The sequence below is a fragment of the Gobio gobio genome, assembly GCF_949357685.1.
Source record: "Gobio gobio genome assembly, chromosome: 16".
NCBI lineage: Eukaryota > Metazoa > Chordata > Actinopteri > Cypriniformes > Gobionidae > Gobio > Gobio gobio.
In genome coordinates, this window is record NC_137109.1 from 52,961,481 (window position 1) to 52,978,980 (window position 17,500).

General features: G+C 47.9%; 2 protein-coding genes across 3 annotated transcripts in view; one reads left to right on the top strand and one right to left on the bottom strand.

Annotated features, from left to right (window-relative positions):
* The window catches only part of LOC307140384 (limbin-like), a 66,151-nt gene extending 61,923 nt beyond the window's left edge, over positions 1 to 4,228 (top strand). For both annotated transcript variants that reach the window (XM_079839894.1, XM_079839895.1), the window contains exons 20-22: positions 1,406 to 1,545; positions 1,750 to 1,854; positions 3,462 to 4,228. In XM_079839894.1, the coding sequence (XP_079696020.1) occupies positions 1,406 to 1,545; positions 1,750 to 1,854; positions 3,462 to 3,924 (708 nt within the window). In that variant the 3' untranslated portion in view covers positions 3,925 to 4,228. The remainder of the gene's footprint in view (positions 1 to 1,405; positions 1,546 to 1,749; positions 1,855 to 3,461) is intronic.
* Positions 4,229 to 15,012: 10,784 nt separating this feature from the next.
* LOC307140120 (serine/threonine-protein kinase 32B-like) overlaps positions 15,013 to 17,500 on the bottom strand; it is a gene marked incomplete at both ends in the record, with an annotated part of 25,101 nt that continues 22,613 nt past the window's right edge. The window contains 2 exons of the mRNA XM_079839365.1: positions 15,013 to 15,390; positions 15,884 to 16,009. Coding sequence (XP_079695491.1) covers positions 15,013 to 15,390; positions 15,884 to 16,009 — 504 coding nt within the window. The remainder of the gene's footprint in view (positions 15,391 to 15,883; positions 16,010 to 17,500) is intronic.

Here is a 17,500-nt window from a genome sequence, read left to right on the forward strand (position 1 = left end):
GTCCGTCTGTCTATCTGTCTTTGTGTCTGTCTGTCTGACTGTCTGAGTGTCTGTCTGTGTGTCTGTCTGTCCGTCTGAGTGTCCGTCTGTCTGTCTGTCTGTCTGTCTCTGTGTATCTGTCTGTATGTCCGTCTGTCTATCTGTCTTTGTGTCTGTCTGTCTGTCTGTCTGTCTGAGTGTCTGTCTGTCTGTCCGTCTGTCTGAGAGTCTGTCTGAGTGTCTGTCTGTCTATCTATTTATCTGTCTGTCTGTCTGTCTGAGTGTCCGTCTGTCTGTCTATCTGTCTGTGTGTGTGTGTGTCTGTCTGTCTGTCTGTCCGTCCGTCTGTCTGTGTGTCTGTCTGAGTTTCTGTCTGTCTGTCTATTTATCTGTCTGTCTGTCTGTTTTTCTGTCCGTCTGTCTATCTGTTTATCTGTCTGTCTATCTGTCTGTGTGTCTGTCTGTCCGTCCGTCTGCCTGAGAGTCTGTCTGAGTGTCTGTCTGTCTATCTATTTATCTGTCTGTCTGTCTGTCTGTCTGAGTGTCTGTCTGAGTGTCTGTCTGAGTGTCTGTCCGTCTGTCTGTCTGTCTGTCTGTCTGTGAGTCTGTCTGTCTGTCTGTCTGTCTGAGTGTCTGTCTGTCTTTCTGTCTGAGTGTCTGTCTGTCTGAGTGTCTGTCTGTCTGAGTGTCTGTCTGTCTGAGTGTCTGTCTGTCTGAGTGTCTGTCTGTGTGTCTGTCTGTCTGAGTGTCTGTCTGTCTGTCTGAGTGTGTGTCTGAGTGTCTGACTGTCTGAGTGTCTGTCCGTCTGTCTGTCTCTCTGTCTGTCTTTCTGTGTGTCTGTCTGTCGGTCGGTCTGTCTGAGTGTCTGTCTGTCTGTCTGAGTGTCTGTCTGTCTCTCTGTCTGTCTTTCTGTGTGTCTGTCCGTCTGTCTTTCGTGTGTCTGTCTGTCTGAGTGTCTGTCTGTCTGAGTGTCTGTCTGTCTGTCTGTCTGAGTGTCTGTCTGAGTGTTTGTCTGTCTGTGTGTCTGTCTGAGTGTCTGTCTGAGTGTCTGTCTGAGTGTCTGTCTGAGTGTCTGTCTGAGTGTCTGTCTGTGTGTCTGTCTGAGTGTCTGTCTGTGTGTCTGTCTGTCTGAGTGTCTGTGTGTCTGTCTGTCTGTCTGTCTGTCCGTCTGAGTGTCCGTCTGTCTGTCTGTCTCTTTGTATCTGTCTGTCTGTCCGTCTGTCTATCTGTCTTTCTGTCTGTCTGAGTGTCTGTCTGTCTGTCTGTCTGTCTGTCTGAGTGTCTGTCTGTGTGTCTGTCTGAGTGTCTGTCTGTCTGAGTGTCTGTCTGTCTGTCTGAGTGTCTGTCTGAGTGTCTGTCTGAGTGTCTGTCTGTCTGAGTGTCTGTCTGTCTGTCTGTCTGCTTTAATGTGTGTGTGTTGTGTTAGGATGTGGTGTTCACAGCAGGGCTGGTCAGGCAGGCTCTAGTGGCTGGTCCTGATCTCCACAAAGCCCTGCGTCTCCTGCTTCCTACAGTACCTGAAGGAGAACTGCTGTCACTCATGGACGCACTAGGACCCGGAGCAGGGTAACACACACACACACACACACACACACACACACACACACACACACACACACACACACACACATACAGTATTAAACAAACATGTGTATGACCCGTCTGTCTGTGTGTGTGTGTGTGTGTGTGTGTGTGTGTGTGTGTGTGTGTGTGTGTGTGTGTGTGTGTGTGTGCGTGTGTGTGTATGTGTGTGTGTGTGTGTGTGTGTAGGGGAGGGCCGGAGAGCTGTGTGTCTCTGGCAGACGGACTAAGACTGGACGTGTTGAGCCGAGATCTGTCTCACTCTCCTCAGCACAGACACCGAGAGGGAGACAGGTCAGTCAGAAACACAACTGAGACATTAAACTGTGTGTGTCTATAACCTCTGAGCGGGTGTGTGTGTTTATAACCTCTGAGCGGGTGTGTGTGTTTATAACCTCTGAGCGGGTGTGTGTGTTTATAACCTCTGAGCGGGTGTGTGTGTTTATAACCTCTGAGCGGGTGTGTGTGTGTCTATAACCTCTGAGCGGGTGTGTGTGTTTATAACCTCTGAGCGGGTGTGTGTGTTTATAACCTCTGAGCGGGTGTGTGTGTTTATAACCTCTGAGCGGGTGTGTGTGTGTCTATAACCTCTGAGCGGGTGTGTGTGTTTATAACCTCTGAGCGGGTGTGTGTGTTTATAACCTCTGAGCGGGTGTGTGTGTTTATAACCTCTGAGCGGGTGTGTGTGTGTCTATAACCTCTGAGCGGGTGTGTGTGTCTATAACCTCTGAGCGGGTGTGTGTGTGTGTCTATAACCTCTGAGCGGGTGTGTGTGTGTGTCTATAACGGGTGTGTGTGTCTATAACCTCTGAGCGGGTGTGTGTGTTTATAACCTCTGAGTGGGTGTGTGTGTTTATAACCTCTGAGCGTGTGTGTGTGTGTGTGTGTGTGTGTGTGTTTATAACCTCTGAGCGTGTGTGTGTGTGTGTGTGTGTTTATAACCTCTGAGCGTGTGTGTGTGTGTGTGTGTGTGTGTGTTTATAACCTCTGAGCGTGTGTGTGTGTGTGTGTGTGTGTGTGTGTGTGTGTTTATAACCTCTGAGCGTGTGTGTGTGTGTGTGTGTGTGTGTGTGTGTGTGTGTGTGTGTGTGTGTTTATAACCTCTGATCGGGTGTGTGTGTTTATAACCTCTGAGCGGGTGTGTGTGTTTATAACCTCTGAGCGGGTGTGTGTGTTTATAACCTCTGAGCGGGTGTGTGTGTTTATAACCTCTGAGCGGGTGTGTGTGTTTATAACCTCTGAGCGGGTGTGTGTGTTTATAACCTCTGAGCGGGTGTGTGTGTGTGTCTATAACCTCTGAGCGGGTGTGTGTGTGTGTCTATAACGGGTGTGTGTGTCTATAACCTCTGAGCGGGTGTGTGTGTGTGTCTATAACCTCTGAGCGGGTGTGTGTGTGTGTCTATAACGGGTGTGTGTGTCTATAACCTCTGAGCGGGTGTGTGTGTTTATAACCTCTGAGTGGGTGTGTGTGTTTATAACCTCTGAGCGTGTGTGTGTGTGTGTGTGTGTGTGTGTGTGTGTTTATAACCTCTGAGCGTGTGTGTGTGTGTGTGTGTGTGTGTGTGTTTATAACCTCTGAGCGTGTGTGTGTGTGTGTGTGTGTGTGTGTGTTTATAACCTCTGAGCGTGTGTGTGTGTGTGTGTGTGTGTGTGTGTGTTTATAACCTCTGAGCGTGTGTGTGTGTGTGTGTGTGTGTGTGTGTGTGTGTTTATAACCTCTGAGCGTGTGTGTGTGTGTGTGTGTGTGTGTGTGTGTTTATAACCTCTGAGCGTGTGTGTGTGTGTGTGTGTTTATAACCTCTGAGCGTGTGTGTGTGTGTGTGTGTTTATAACCTCTGAGCGTGTGTGTGTGTGTGTGTGTGTGTGTTTATAACCTCTGAGCGTGTGTGTGTGTTCCTCAGGCTGCTGAAGAAGCGTCAGAAGCTCCTGGACCAGCTTTTGTCCGGCGCTGGAGGCTCTGATCACACTCGGGAGACTCCGAGGAGACGGCGGCCCATCCGAGACCTTCCTTTGCCAGATCAGCCAATGGAGACGGAGGGGGCGGGGCCAGTGGGCGGGGCTCCGGACAGTCTCGCCTCTATGAGTGATGGTGAGGGGGCGTGTCCAGTGGGCGTGGCCCCAGACAGTCTCGCCTCTATGAGTGATGGTGAGGGGGCGTGTCCTGTGGGCGTGGCTCCGGACAGTCTCGCCTCTATGAGTGATGGTGAGGGGGCGTGGCCAGTGGGCGTGGCCTCAGAGCGGCTGTTTGTTTTCCGCTGTGCTCCGCCTACAGCGCTGCTGCAAACACACACTCGCTCACGCAAGAAGAAACGCAGTTTCCTGAACTTTAAGAAAGCCAGTGTGGCTCCTCAACAACACACGTGACGACTACACCGCAAAGCATTATGGGAACGTCATTATGACCGTGTCTTTCTCTGTATATACTGTTCTTTTATCATGGGCGGCTCTACAGCGTACTGATGTTAGCGTCTGCTGAGAGCTGATTGGTTGTTTCCTGTTTGTGTCCAATCACAGTGTTCCTTCAGAGACTCTGAGATGATCGGGTCAGGTGATCGTCAGGTGTGACACTAGGACACATTCCATGACTCTGAGATTCATATTTACACATTTTTATTGAAGAGAAAAGCTTTTCTAATAAACGTAACAGATGTGTGGTCTGTGGTTTGGCTCTCTGTGTGTTTCATATGAAGCTCTGGAAAGGAGAGATTTCTGTACAAGGCTTCAGGAAGATGACCTGGACGTCTGCGGAGGACAACACACACACACACACACACACACACACACACAGATGATGATCAGCGTTCAGGAGCCGTCCTTCTGTCCGTCTGTGGTGGAGGGACCGGCTTCATCCTGACAGACAGAGAGACAGACAGACAGACAGACAGACAGACAGACAGACAGACAGACGTCACTGCATGTCCACTCGCACTGAAGGTATTTCTACCAAACACACAAACGCATATTTCTGTGCTAAACTGCATCTCTACAGATCATCTTAAGCTCATCAGAGGGAAATGAAGGGAAGGTTTGACGTACTTTTCTCTGTTGAAGACCATGAAGTCTTCAGTCAGCGCGTCTAAACCCGTCTGCATGTGCGTCGGCTGAGAGGAGACACATGTCAAAGGTCACCACACACTCATCACACACTGATCACACACACCACACACTGATCACACACACCACACACTGTTCACACTCATCACACACACCACACTGATCACACACACCACACACTGATCACACTCATCACACACTGATCACACACACCACACACTGATCACACACACCACACTCATCACACACACCACACACTGATCACACACACCACACACTGATCACACTGATCACACACACCACACACTGATCACACACACTGATCACACTCATCACACACTGATCACACACACCACACACTGATCACACTGATCACACACACCACACACTGATCACACACACTGATCACACTCATCACATTGGGGTATTCAGAATGAGTCAAGAGTCAAGCGATAGTTCACTTCCTTCAACAGGATCTTTACAATTGACATTCTGATTATAATTTAAAGGGGTCATGAACTGGCTTTTTTATTTGTTTATCCTGTTTTCTGTGAGGTCAACTCATGACGTCCGTGTGTTTTTTTATATTCAGAAACCTCATCATGATCAGTAATGGTCTGTTTTCCGCCCTGGTTTTGAGCCTCTCTCCTGGAACGCTCTGTTTTTATGGGCGTGCCGCACTGAAGACTTGAAAGTAAACGCCCACTGCTGTGATTGGATAACAGTTTTGCATATTATAATGAGCTTCAGCTCCCCCGCGAGTACACTTCTGAGAGTCTGATGCTGAATCGCAGCACAATGAGCCAACAGCACCTCAAATACAGAGGATACTCACCGCTAGTTATGGTCTGTCTGACATCATCAGTAGATCTCAAACGATCAATGCAACACAGTCACATATAAACATGGCCGGCGGAACCATTGAGTGCAGGACAAGACCCATCGGAGAATACATCAAGAGTGCAAAACAGACAAAAAAACTCACACACACACACACTAATACACACAAAAACACACGCACACACAAATCAATGCGTGCCATTCCAAAAGCTAATTGTGTGTGTGTGTGTGTGTGTTTTTGTGTGTATAAGTGTGTGTGTGAGTTTTTTTGTGTGTTTTGCACTCTTGATGTTTTAGAGATCTTCACTGTTGAGTCTTTTCTTCTGCATTCTGGCTGATTTGTAGATTGTATGCAAAAAAAAACTCTGTATTTTCATATTTTTGCCAATTCTCCATTCATTTCCTATGGGGGTCATTGTTGACCCGAAGGTCCTGAGTGTGAATTTTTTTTTTTTACGACCACTTAGACTTTTCAAATCCTGTCCGCAATTTTTTTTGGATGTTCATATACCAAGAACCAATAAAGTCCCCAAGTTTCAGACCATTCCGATGAAGCTACGATTTTTTTAAAAATTATAAAACGCTTTGAGTAATTTTTGAACCCAGAGGGTTAAACACGTTAGACGCTTTATTTCCACTTTTCTAATATTTTCTTCATTTTTATTGAAAATAAATGCCTTTCCGATCTGATATGTGAGGAAAAAGGGAGTAGAGTGAGTTCAGCTAAAGGCGGATTCGAACCTCGGGCCCTGACCCCTACACTACTGCTGCTCTCAATGATACGGGGATTTCCCTCATTTCTTTCCCAACCAGACGTTTAGTAAACAAGCCGATCGATATATTGGGACTTAATGTAAATGCCATCTACGCCAGTAAAGATTTTCTGAGAGAGGACCCACACACATTTATTTGCTTCTGAAGCCCATGCATATAAACACGTTTTTTATCACACAAGTGTGTTGCTTCATTCCTGCCGGATCCAGAAGCCACAGCATCGTTTTTAATCTCATCCTGTCTGCAAATCCAGTCTCTCGTTTACAAACAAACAAAATTAAGTTCAACCATGCATGCCTAATATTGGAATCTGAAGGATGCTTATGGCATGTTTATTAGTTGGAAGTTCGCTGCAGTTTATCTGCATGCAGGCGTGTGTTATGTGTGAGTCGGTGGGCGGGGCTACAGAATAGGGATGCACCGATAGGATTTTTTGGGGCCGATACCGATTTTAACAAACAATTATTGGCCGATATTTGTCACTTGCCCTCTTATTAGAAATGTTGTCATTTAAAATAGTGTTTTTAAAGAAACAAAAAAAAAAACACATTATTAACTCATAGCCTACTAGCTAGTTTATTGCTGCATTATCAAACAATTTCTAATGAACATACTCTGGATCCTTTTAACATTCACCAGGCCAACATATATATCTATATCTATATCTATATATATATATATACACAACAGAAAATATGAAATAAACAGTGCTTTTTAAGTAGGTTTAATGTTAAATAACACTGCATATTCTTAACTGCATAAATTAAATTAATATATTATTATTACATTGAGACATAGCTCTTCTGCACAACATTAATCCAGTCACAATTACTTTGTTAAAGTGATCTTTTAGTTTGACGGGTTGTCGTGTGCTTCGAGTTCCCGTGTGTGTGTGTGTGTGTGTGTGTGTGTGTGTGTGTGTGTGTGTGTGTGTGTGTGTGTGTTCTGATATGACGATAGATTTTGTCGAATAAAGCGGTAAAATGCTCAAGAAGTGACTGGAGATGCATTCGTGTCTCATATTGAGGTGGCAGAGGCTGAAAAACACAGCGAGTTTCAGTGTGTGTGTGTGTGTGTGTGTGTGTGTGTGTGTGTGTGTGTGTGTGTGTGTGTGTGTGTGTGTGTGTGTGTGTGTGAGAGAGAGAAAGAGGAAACGTTAGGCTAAATTATGGGGCCCTAAGCAGAATTTGATTTGGGGGCCCTCTGTGCTACCAATACGATTGACTATTGTCAATCCTTGATAATTCGCACATCCAGTATTAGTTGTAGCTGTGCTGCTTTCATCATGTCTGGTTTTCATGTTTTTATCCTCATACAGTTTTTAATTGTAACAGTAGCAAATCAACAAGAGTGATCAGATGTTAATATTCAGAGTCTTACAGTACTACAGTTCACTCTGGGATATGAGCTGTTTTTCTGCTCACTTTCCCCCAGGATTCTCTGATGAATAGAAGGTTCAAAACGTCTCGGTTACGTATGGTAACCCTCGTTCCCTGAAGGAGGGAACGGAGACGTACGTCGGTATTACCGACGAATTGGGATCACTTTAGAGAGCCCCTATCAGCTTCGAGATTTAGAGAACAGGCCAATGGGCCATTGGCGTGCGAGATTTGCATCTCGCGCTCCGCCCTGCGCCGCGGGTATAAACAGGAAGCGAGAGCATCGCACTGACGTTTTTCACTGAGGAGCCGAACCAGTGACTCGGCCATGCAGTGATGGAAGGAACTGTGGCGACGGGACGTACGTCTCCGTTCCCTCCTTCAGGGAACGAGGGTTACCATACGTAACCGAGACGTTCCCTTTCAGTCGGTCACTACGACGTACGTCGGTATTACCGACGAATTGGGATCCCAATGGAAAACGCCACAGTTACTACCACTTCCAGTGCCCAGCGAGAGCCCCTCAGACCCCGTTCTGATACGGGCGGGGAAATTCACGCAGGGAGAGTCACACTGCTGTTCCGCAAGACCCATTCAGCAGACTGATTGGATAACGCTGGGAAAGCGTGCCCGAAGGACGCTGCAGGAGCCACATCATGCCCAGAGGGAGTTACCATGTGGAGAGAACACGTATGGGCTGGCCGTGGGCAGCTCAACATACGGAAGTCCCAGAGGCGGCCCCGGCCTTTTACAGGCGGGGGACGACACCGAACTGAGACGGCAGAGAAACTCTGCCAAGGGAAAGACACGAGCTCGCCGTACGTATGGGACCGTCGTAGGGGTCACGACATACGAACCCCAGTCCGACACAAGTTCCACCAATGCATACAAGTGCCAGACCTGGCGTCAGACGCTCCGCCACATCCGACTGCCGAGGGGTGCGGAGGACTCAACAGGGTTCGCCAATCCTGGGGAACTCGACTGGAGAAATAAGCGCACGTATCCGTTCCATGGGGAAGGGAATGGCGCAGCAAGCCGACACTTAGAACGGGCACTTCAGCTGCTGACTATGGGAAGTGAGCACACGAGAAGCCACCGGTTCTACACGTAGGCTATAAAACCTAGCGAACGTGTTAGGTGTCGCCCAGCCCGCAGCTCTACAATATCTGTCAGCGAGGTGCCACGAGCCAGCGCCCAGGAAGAAGCAACACCCCTAGTGGAGTGGGCTCTTAACCCGAGCGGGCAGGGCACGTCTTGGGCTTCATAAGCCAAGACGATGGCGTCCACTATCCAGTGGGCCATCCTCAGCTTGGAGACAGCCTTTCCCTAATGCTGTCCTCCGTAAAAGATGAAGAGCTGCTCTGAGGTCCTAAGCTTTGCGTTCTGTCAACATAGACACGCAGGGCGCGAACTGGACAGAGAAAAGCCAGGGCTGGGTCTGCCTCCTCCGAAGGCAGCGCTTGCAGGCTCACCACTTGGTCCCGGAAGGGAGTAGTGGGAACCTTGGCACATATCCAGGCCGGGGTCTCAGGGTTACCTGAGAGTCACCTGGCCCGAATCCCAGGCACGATTCGTCGACCGAAAATGCCTGCAGATCCCCTACCCTCTTAACTGAGGCCAATGCAATCAGGAGTATTGTCTTTAGAGACAAGATCTTAAGCTCCGCTGACTGTAAAGGCTCAAAGGGCGCCCTCTGAAGTGCGTCAGCACCAGAGTCAAGTCCCAAGAGGGTATAAAGGGAGGACGAGGCAGATTTAATCTCCTCGCCCCCCCCAGGAACCTGACGATCAGATCGTGCTTGCCTAATGAATTAACCATTAACCAGGTCATGATTGCGCTATAGCGGCAACATACACCTTGAGGGTGGAGGGAGACAGCTTTCGCTCCAACCCGTCTTGAAGAAAAGAGAGCACAGATCTGACCGAACACTTTCGGGGGGTCTTCTCGGTGAGAAGAGCACCAGTCGACGAACAGGTTCAACTTCAACGCATATAGCCGTCTCGTAGAGGGGGCTCTGGCGGAAGTGTTGGTGTCAACTACCGCTTGTGGTAGGTCACCTAGAACCTCCGCATCCCGTCCAGGGACCAGACATGGAGTTTCCAGAGGTCTGGACGCGGGTGCCACAGGGTGCCCCGTCTCTGAGTCAGGAGGTCCTTCCTCAGAGGAATGGGCCAAGGAGGTGCTGTCGCGAGGAGCACTAGTTCCGGGAACCAAGTCCTGTTGGGCCAGTACGGAGCTACCAAGAGGAGCTTCTCCTCGTCCTCCCTGACCTTGCACCATGTCTGTGCAAGAAGGCTCACTGGGGGGGGGACGCATATTTGCGTAGGCCCCGGGGCCAGCTGTGTGCCAGTGCATCCGTGCCGAGGGTTCCCCCGGGCAGGGAATAGTACCACTGGCAGTGGGTCGTGTCGGGGCGGCAAACAGATCGATCTGTGCGGCCCCAAAGCGACTCCAAATCAGCTGGACCACCTGGGGGTGGAGTCGCCACTCTCCGGGCAGCACGGGCAACCGCGACAGCTCGTCGGCCGCACGGTTGAGCAGGCCCGGAATGTGGATGGCACGAAGGGACCTCAGATGCTTCGGACTCCACAGAAGGAGATGGCGGACGAGTTGGGACATGCGGCGGGAGCGTAGACCATCCTGTTTGATGATGTACGCAACGGCCGCAGTGCTGTCCGTCCGGATCAGAACGTGCTTGTCTTTGAGCAACCCTTTGAGGCGGCTGAGAGCAAGACGAACCGCCAGCAACTCCAGGCAATTGATATGCCATTGCAGTTGGGGCCCCGTCCACAGACCCGATACTGCAAGCCCGTTGTACGTGGCACCCCAGCCCGTGGATGAGGCATCCGTGGAGACAACAGAATGCCTGGACACTTGTTCTAGAGGCACTCCTGCCCGTAGAAATGAAGGGTCCGACCACGGGCTGAAGGTTTGGCGGCATCTCGGCGTCACTTGGACACGGAGGGACCCGCTGTGCCACGCCCATCTCGGGACTCGGTCGTGTAGCCAGTGTTGAAGCGGTCTCATATGGAGCAGCCCTAGCGGCGTTACTGCGGCTGCTGCTGCCATATGCCCCAGGAGCCTCTGAAATTATTTCAGTGGAACCGCTGTACTGCGTTTGAACGTATTCAAGCAGCTCAACACCGACTGGACGCGCTCCTCGTGAGGCGCGCTGTCATGGCGACCGAGTCGATCTCCATCCCGAGAAAAGAGATCCTCTGTACGGGACAGAGTTTGCTCTTCTCCCAGTTGACCCGAAGACCCAACCGGCTGAGGTGCCGAAGCACCATGTCCCTGTGTTCGCACAACTGTTCCCGCGACTGGGCAAGAATCAGCCAGTCGTCGAGATAGTTGAGAAAACAAACACCACGCTCTCTCATGGGAGCAATGGCCGCCTCCGCGACTTTCGTGAAGTCACGGGGCGACAGGGACAGCCCGAAGGGCAGGACTTTGTACTGACATGCCCGTCCGTCGAAAGCAAAGCGTAGAAACGGTCTGTGTCGAGGGAGAATCGAGACATGAAAGTACGCGTCCTTCAGGTCGATCGCTGCAAACCAATCCTGGGGACGGATGCACCAGAAGATGCGTTTCTGCGTTAACATTCTGAACGGCATCCTGTGGAGGGAACGGTTCAAGTAAGGCAGGTCCAAGATTGGCCGTAACCCGTCGCCTTTCTTGGGTACAATGAAGTACGGGCTGTAGAACCCGGACTTCATATCGGCTGGAGGGACCGGCTTTATCTCGTCCTTCGCCAGTAGGACAGCGATCTCCGCCTGAAGCACGGGGGCATCCACCCACGCAATAGACGTGAAGTGAACACCCCCGAACCTGGGCGGACGCCGGGCGAACTGAATCGCAAGCCGAGTCTGATGGTACAGATGACCCAGCGAGACGGGCTGGGGAGCGCTAGCCAGGCCCCCAGAGACCGAACAAGCGGGGTCATCGGTACCACAGACGTACCCGCAGCAGGGCAGCGAGGCGGAATGCAGGGACCCCAGGACGACATGGGAGTGGTCCGTGTAGGGGTCTGGGTCTGACACACGACCTGCATCCGCTGAGGGGGTGTGCGAGTGTGGGAAGGCCACTTGAGTGCGTTCCCACAGCCGGCACCCCCTGCTGGCGATTTGGAGAGGCACCAGAGGCTGACAAGGCATGGGAGCGTTGTACACCGCCCAGCACGCTCTCCAAATGAAGGAGGGGCTGAGCGTGGCAAGGCTTTGTGGCGTTGCACACGGTCTGCCTCACCTCCTTCCTCAGCGGGGAACAAGAGCGGCGAGGCATAGCGTCACGCACTGTCGTCCACACACCGCTGAGAAGAGGGGAATGAGAGTGGCGAGGCTTGTAGCGTCACACACTGCCATTCTCGCCCTCTTGTGGGGAGGAGAATGAGGGCGGTGAGGCTTGTAACGTCACACGCTGCCATTCCTGAACTCCCGAGACCCAGAGATATTGGAACTGTTCTTCTCTTTTTTTTTTCTTTTTTTTAAATATATATATATTTTTGGGTACCACTGGCTGTTTTTAACCCCAGTGGCGGAACAGAATTACTAATAGTTTTTACCCGGCCCTCCTCCGGGGGAAGAACAGTCCCGAACCAAATCCGGGTCAATGGTGTTTCTGGACATCGTCTAGCCAAGGGCCAGCGCTGTGCGCAGCTCAACCTCGGCTGAGAACTACCCTCATGCCCTAAGCAGGGCGGAGGTGGCCTGCCAGTGGCACTGCCACCCCACCGATGAGGGTAGTGAGAGAGAGGAAAACTTTATACAGATTATGGCCCTATTGGTGTTCCATATTTTGGCACCAATAGTTCCATAATGCAAAAGCCTTCCAACGCACATCCGGGAAAGGCAAGGGGCAGGCAAGGCGATTTATGCGTTGCACTATGCCTCAGCCACCCGGGAAAGCATGGCTGTCGAGCATGAATCGGATTCAGCACGAGCGCCCACTATTATAGTGGGAATCTCAGCATCATCTTCATTTTCAACACATAACAGCCCTCTCTCCGATGCAGCGATTGACATCTGTCCTCTGCTAGAGCCCCAAACGAAACGGTAGGTCCTTTTTTATTTATTTAATTTATTTATTTATTTATTTTTTAGGACCAGCAATCCCATCTGTAAGCTACCAGCAGACATGTGAGACAGTGGGCGTGGCCGTGAGACGGCACACGGCGCGCTGAACACTCAAGCCCTTATGAAAAAGGCAAGACGAACAGCGCGCCGACGTGGCTATGCTCTCATTAGAGAGCATAGACCACCCACAAACACAGTCTCAACATGCGTAGCCGGCGAGTGACGCGCGCTGAGCTGCCGTGGCAACCCGCGCTGTCACTCGGCAGCTAGACGGCACACGGCGCGCTGAACACTCAAACCCTCACGCGGAAGGCGAGATGACCAGCGCGTCGACGTGATCCCGTTCCCCTGAGAGAACATGGATCACCCACGAACACAGTCTCAACATGTTTATGCGAGAGGGATCGTGGCCGTCAGGACAGGAAACAACCGCATCCAGAAACGCACGAGTGGAATGACGTCTTGAAAAAGACGCAGTGTCACACCCGTGTTGCTCTTTTGTGAGGAAACGCTCTTTAAACAGTGCTGAAGCACCCAGGGGAAGACCGCGGCAACACACAGGTGGTAAGTGCAGTCCTGTGGTGCACTCACTGAAACAAACGCCCTCACCAGACCGACAGTTGCTGTGAGAACAGCAGTTTGTTATGCTGATGCAGCGGTGAACATGCGGTCGCGCTGATTGTGCCTTTTCGCCAACACAGAGCGTCCTTCTCGTTCTCTGGAGCATCTCTCTTGCAGATAGGCTTTCTTTTAGAAAAGCAGGCTTGCTTCATCAACGCCGTTCGGCTCCGAAGTGAATGACGTCAGTGCGATGCTCTCGCTTCCTGTTTATACCCGCGGCGCGGGGCGGAGCGCGAGATGCAAATCTCGCACGCCAATGGCCCATTGGCCTGTTCTCTAAATCTCGAAGCTGATAGGGGCTCTCTAAAGTGATCCCAATTCATCGGTAATACCGACGTACGTCGTAGTGACCGACTGAAAGGGAACAACAGCATTTCTCTGAAATAAAGCTTTCAAAAAATCCTAAAAACATTGTCCAACACTGATAATAATCATAAGTGTGTGTTGATCATCAGATCCTCATATGAGAATGATTAGTGAAGGATCATATGAAGACTGGAGTAATGATGATAAACTCAGCTTTGATCACAGGAATAAACACTTTACTATATTCACATAGAGAACTGCTGTTTTACATTAGAATATTATTTTACAGTATTTCTGTTTTTACTGTATTTTTAATCAAATAAATGCAGCTTTGGTGAGAAGAAGAGACTTATTTTAAAAACAAGAAATGTTTATTTCTTTCAAACATTAAACAGAGCTTTTATTTTGGCGGAAATAACATTTTATTTTTTGTATTCCATTCGACCGTGTAGAAAAAACTTTTTATTTTCTAAATAAAAACTTCCAAAATGTAGGAGCTACACAACTTATGATTTAAAGGGAGAAACCGGAAGCTGCTCAAATCCATACATTCATAAAAAGTTTACAGAGCAACTGACGAGTTTTAGCGCCGATTTTTCCACACTTTAGACTTTGAACTCAGACTAACAAGCGAATAGTGTCTCATTCAGTGCTGTCAGAATCAATCCAGGCATATATTAGAAAACTTTCTGCAATCCGGCTCTGGATAAATGAAGCTGCGCGTCTCCATTCATTCACAGAGACAGAGAAACATGCAGGATTCATATTTAAACAGTCTTTTTGGGGCGTAATATTCACAGACACTAGTGTATATCGCGACTGATTTAAGTGACTGACCAATGTTTGATTTTTTCATCAAAACATTCCATTCCGCATTATGCAGTAAATGTTGTGTTTATGACTGGATTCTGTCTGCGTTGTCCACATCGCGGGAATGAATCCTTATGAAAGTTTAGTCAAGAGTGAGCGATTTATTCTTTTGTTTGTTGGTCTTTTGTTGTTTTATGAACATTAAAACTCAGACGCAGCGCAGCAGGAATATTAATCTTGGATTATGCAGCAGATATTACAGCTCAGTGCCTTCACACAGCTCATCAATAAACCATCGGTGTGTTATATCAGCCTCTCTCGTGATATAGCTGATATGCCGACGGTTGTAAATTGATCAAAAATCGGCCGATAAATACAGAATCAGGCGTTGGTCTTCTTCTGCTGAGGCGGAGCTTCACTACACATTCACAGATCTCTCGTTTGCTGGGCCTGGTGTCAATAAAAGCTTTTCTTTGACTAACAGGGACGTTTTCAGCTCTGAAACTGATCTTTATATATCAAAAGCTCAAGGGAAGTAATTTCTCAATTCATGACCCCTTTAAACGCTGATTCATGAGCCTGAAGAGTGTGTGTGTTTATCCCTGTGGAGCGATCTGAGCTGGAAGAAGAGAAGTAAAGCTGACTCTGTAACACCCCAAGGAGACGGACACTAAATGTGGCTGTGTGTATGTGGAGTGAGATGTAGATGTGGAGTGAGGTGTGTATGTGGAGTGAGGTGTGTATGTGGAGTGAGGTGTGTATGTGGAGTGAGGTGTGTATGTGGAGTGAGGTGTGTATGTGGAGTGAGGTGTGGAGGTGGTGGTGTTGGGTTTGGAGTGATGTGAGGAGCGCACCAGTGGCTTGGAGTGTTTGTTTCTGCTCTTGGCCAGACGTTTCTTCTTCTTGTGCAGCGGTTTGGACTCCAGGATCATCTCCTCCAGCTCAAACGTGGGGTCGCAGTTCAGACGGCCTTTCTGTGTTAGAGAGAGAATCAGACGTGTGTGTGTGTGTGTGTGTGTGTGTGTGTGCTTGTTTATGTGATTTATGAGGACACAAATTTGTATAATGACATGGGTATTACACTGGTATTACAACATAAAAGTGGTTCATGAGGACATTTCATTTGTCCCCGTAAATCAAATAGCTTTAAAAACCTACTAAACAATGTTGTATTAAAAATGCAGAATGTCTCCTGTGATGGGTAGGTTTAGGGGCAGTGTGTGTGTGTGTGTGTGTGTGTGTGTGTGTGTGTGTGGGTGTGTGTGTGTGTGTGTGTGTGTGTGTGTGTGTGTGTGTGTGTGTGTGTGTGTGTGTGTGTGTGTGTGTGTGTGTGTGTGTGTGTGTGTGTGTGTGTGTGTGTGTGTGTGTGTGTGTGTGTGTGTGTGTGTGTGTGTGTGTGTGTGTGTGTGTGTGTGTGTGTGTGTGTGTGTGTGTGTGTGTGTGTGTGTGTGTGTAAAGGCCTCTTACGTTGGGAACGAAACCAGGCGGGACGGATTTGTCCAGCACAGCGTCCCAGTTGACATCAGCCAGATACGGATCGCTCTGGACATCAGAGAAACACGACGGCCGATGCTCAGGGTCTTTGGTCAAGAGCTGCACAGACAGCAGAAGGAAAGTCGTGTTTTCCAGCAGAGAAAACGAAACACTCTTACATCGAGACTCATCTACTGGAGAAGGCATAGGCAGATGCTAGACTCATCCATAGGGGAGACAAAATGTATTACTGATACTGTTTTATTAATATTAATTCAAAATATTTCCAAGTAAAGCGCAAAAAAGACATGGTGAAGTTGCCGGATCAGTGATGACGGATGGCCGGATTGTAGTGTCAAAGAAGACAGAAGATGAGGGACACACTGCTCTTCTTACTTAGCATTTCTGTCTTGATTCTAGTCTAAATATCTAAACATTCTTACATCAAGATGCATTCACTAGAGAAATAAAATGACAAGATATTTTTTCTTGAAAATAAAATCAAAATGAAGTGAGTTTATGCTTAAAACAAGTTAAATTTTCTGCCAATGGGGTGAGAAAAATAATCTAGTTTCTGATTGAAATCTTGTTTCTGTCCCAAACAGAAATAAGATTATTTTTCTCACCCCATTGGAAGATCATTTTGCTTGTTTTAGGCAAAAACTCACTTCATTTAGATTTTTTTCCTCCAGAAAACAAGAAAAAAAATATCATTTTACTAGTAAATGCATCTTGATTTAAGAATTTTTAGATATTTGGACTGGAAACAAGAAAAAAATACTAAATAAGAAGAGCATTTTCTGCAGTGTAAAGCCGGAGGTAAAGTCATGTTATGAATGCAATTGCATAATAAAATACTAATGTTCACTAATTAATTCCAGTGTCTCCTTAAACTGAATGCAAGCAGCCGTTCTGGGTTTTCCAGTGTGATTTTATTTAAAAAAATCATATCTGTTTTTTAAACGCATGTAATATCGCTTTTTAAATAGTCTAATGTTTTTACTCTTCAGCTGTGCAGTTTTAAGGGGACATTTGGCAATTTTAAAATGTATTTGCCCAAATTAATGATATTTATATACAAGTTTATTTAAAAAAGCAACATTTTATGAAAATTTCACATTAAATATCTACATTCCTCAGTTGAATTCATGATGAAAACATGAATGTGCACAGAAGATTTCGGACATCTACTGGAAAACAAACACTTTTGCTAGTTGTCAATAGTTTGTGCATGAATGTTAGATGCAGTTACTCTTGCTATGTGTGTTTAGGCTGTAATGTGGCGGAGGGGATATTTTTGTGTAGTTTAACTATCATCAGCCTTTTAAAAAAAAAAATATAATAATATCATGAACATAATGACGTGGTAGAATGGACATCATATAAAACAATAATAATAATAACATCAATGCATTACAAAAATAAAACCGTTTCAGTGTTTCCACAACTGAGACTGATCATGTAGTGCTAAACCTTGATGCACGGGACATTGGTCAGAGCTGGGAGAAGAACAACGACTGAAGATATTAAAGCGATAGTTCAGCCAAAAATGTAATTTACTTTATTTGTGATCACCAACATTATTCAAAACATCTTCTCTAGTGTTCCACA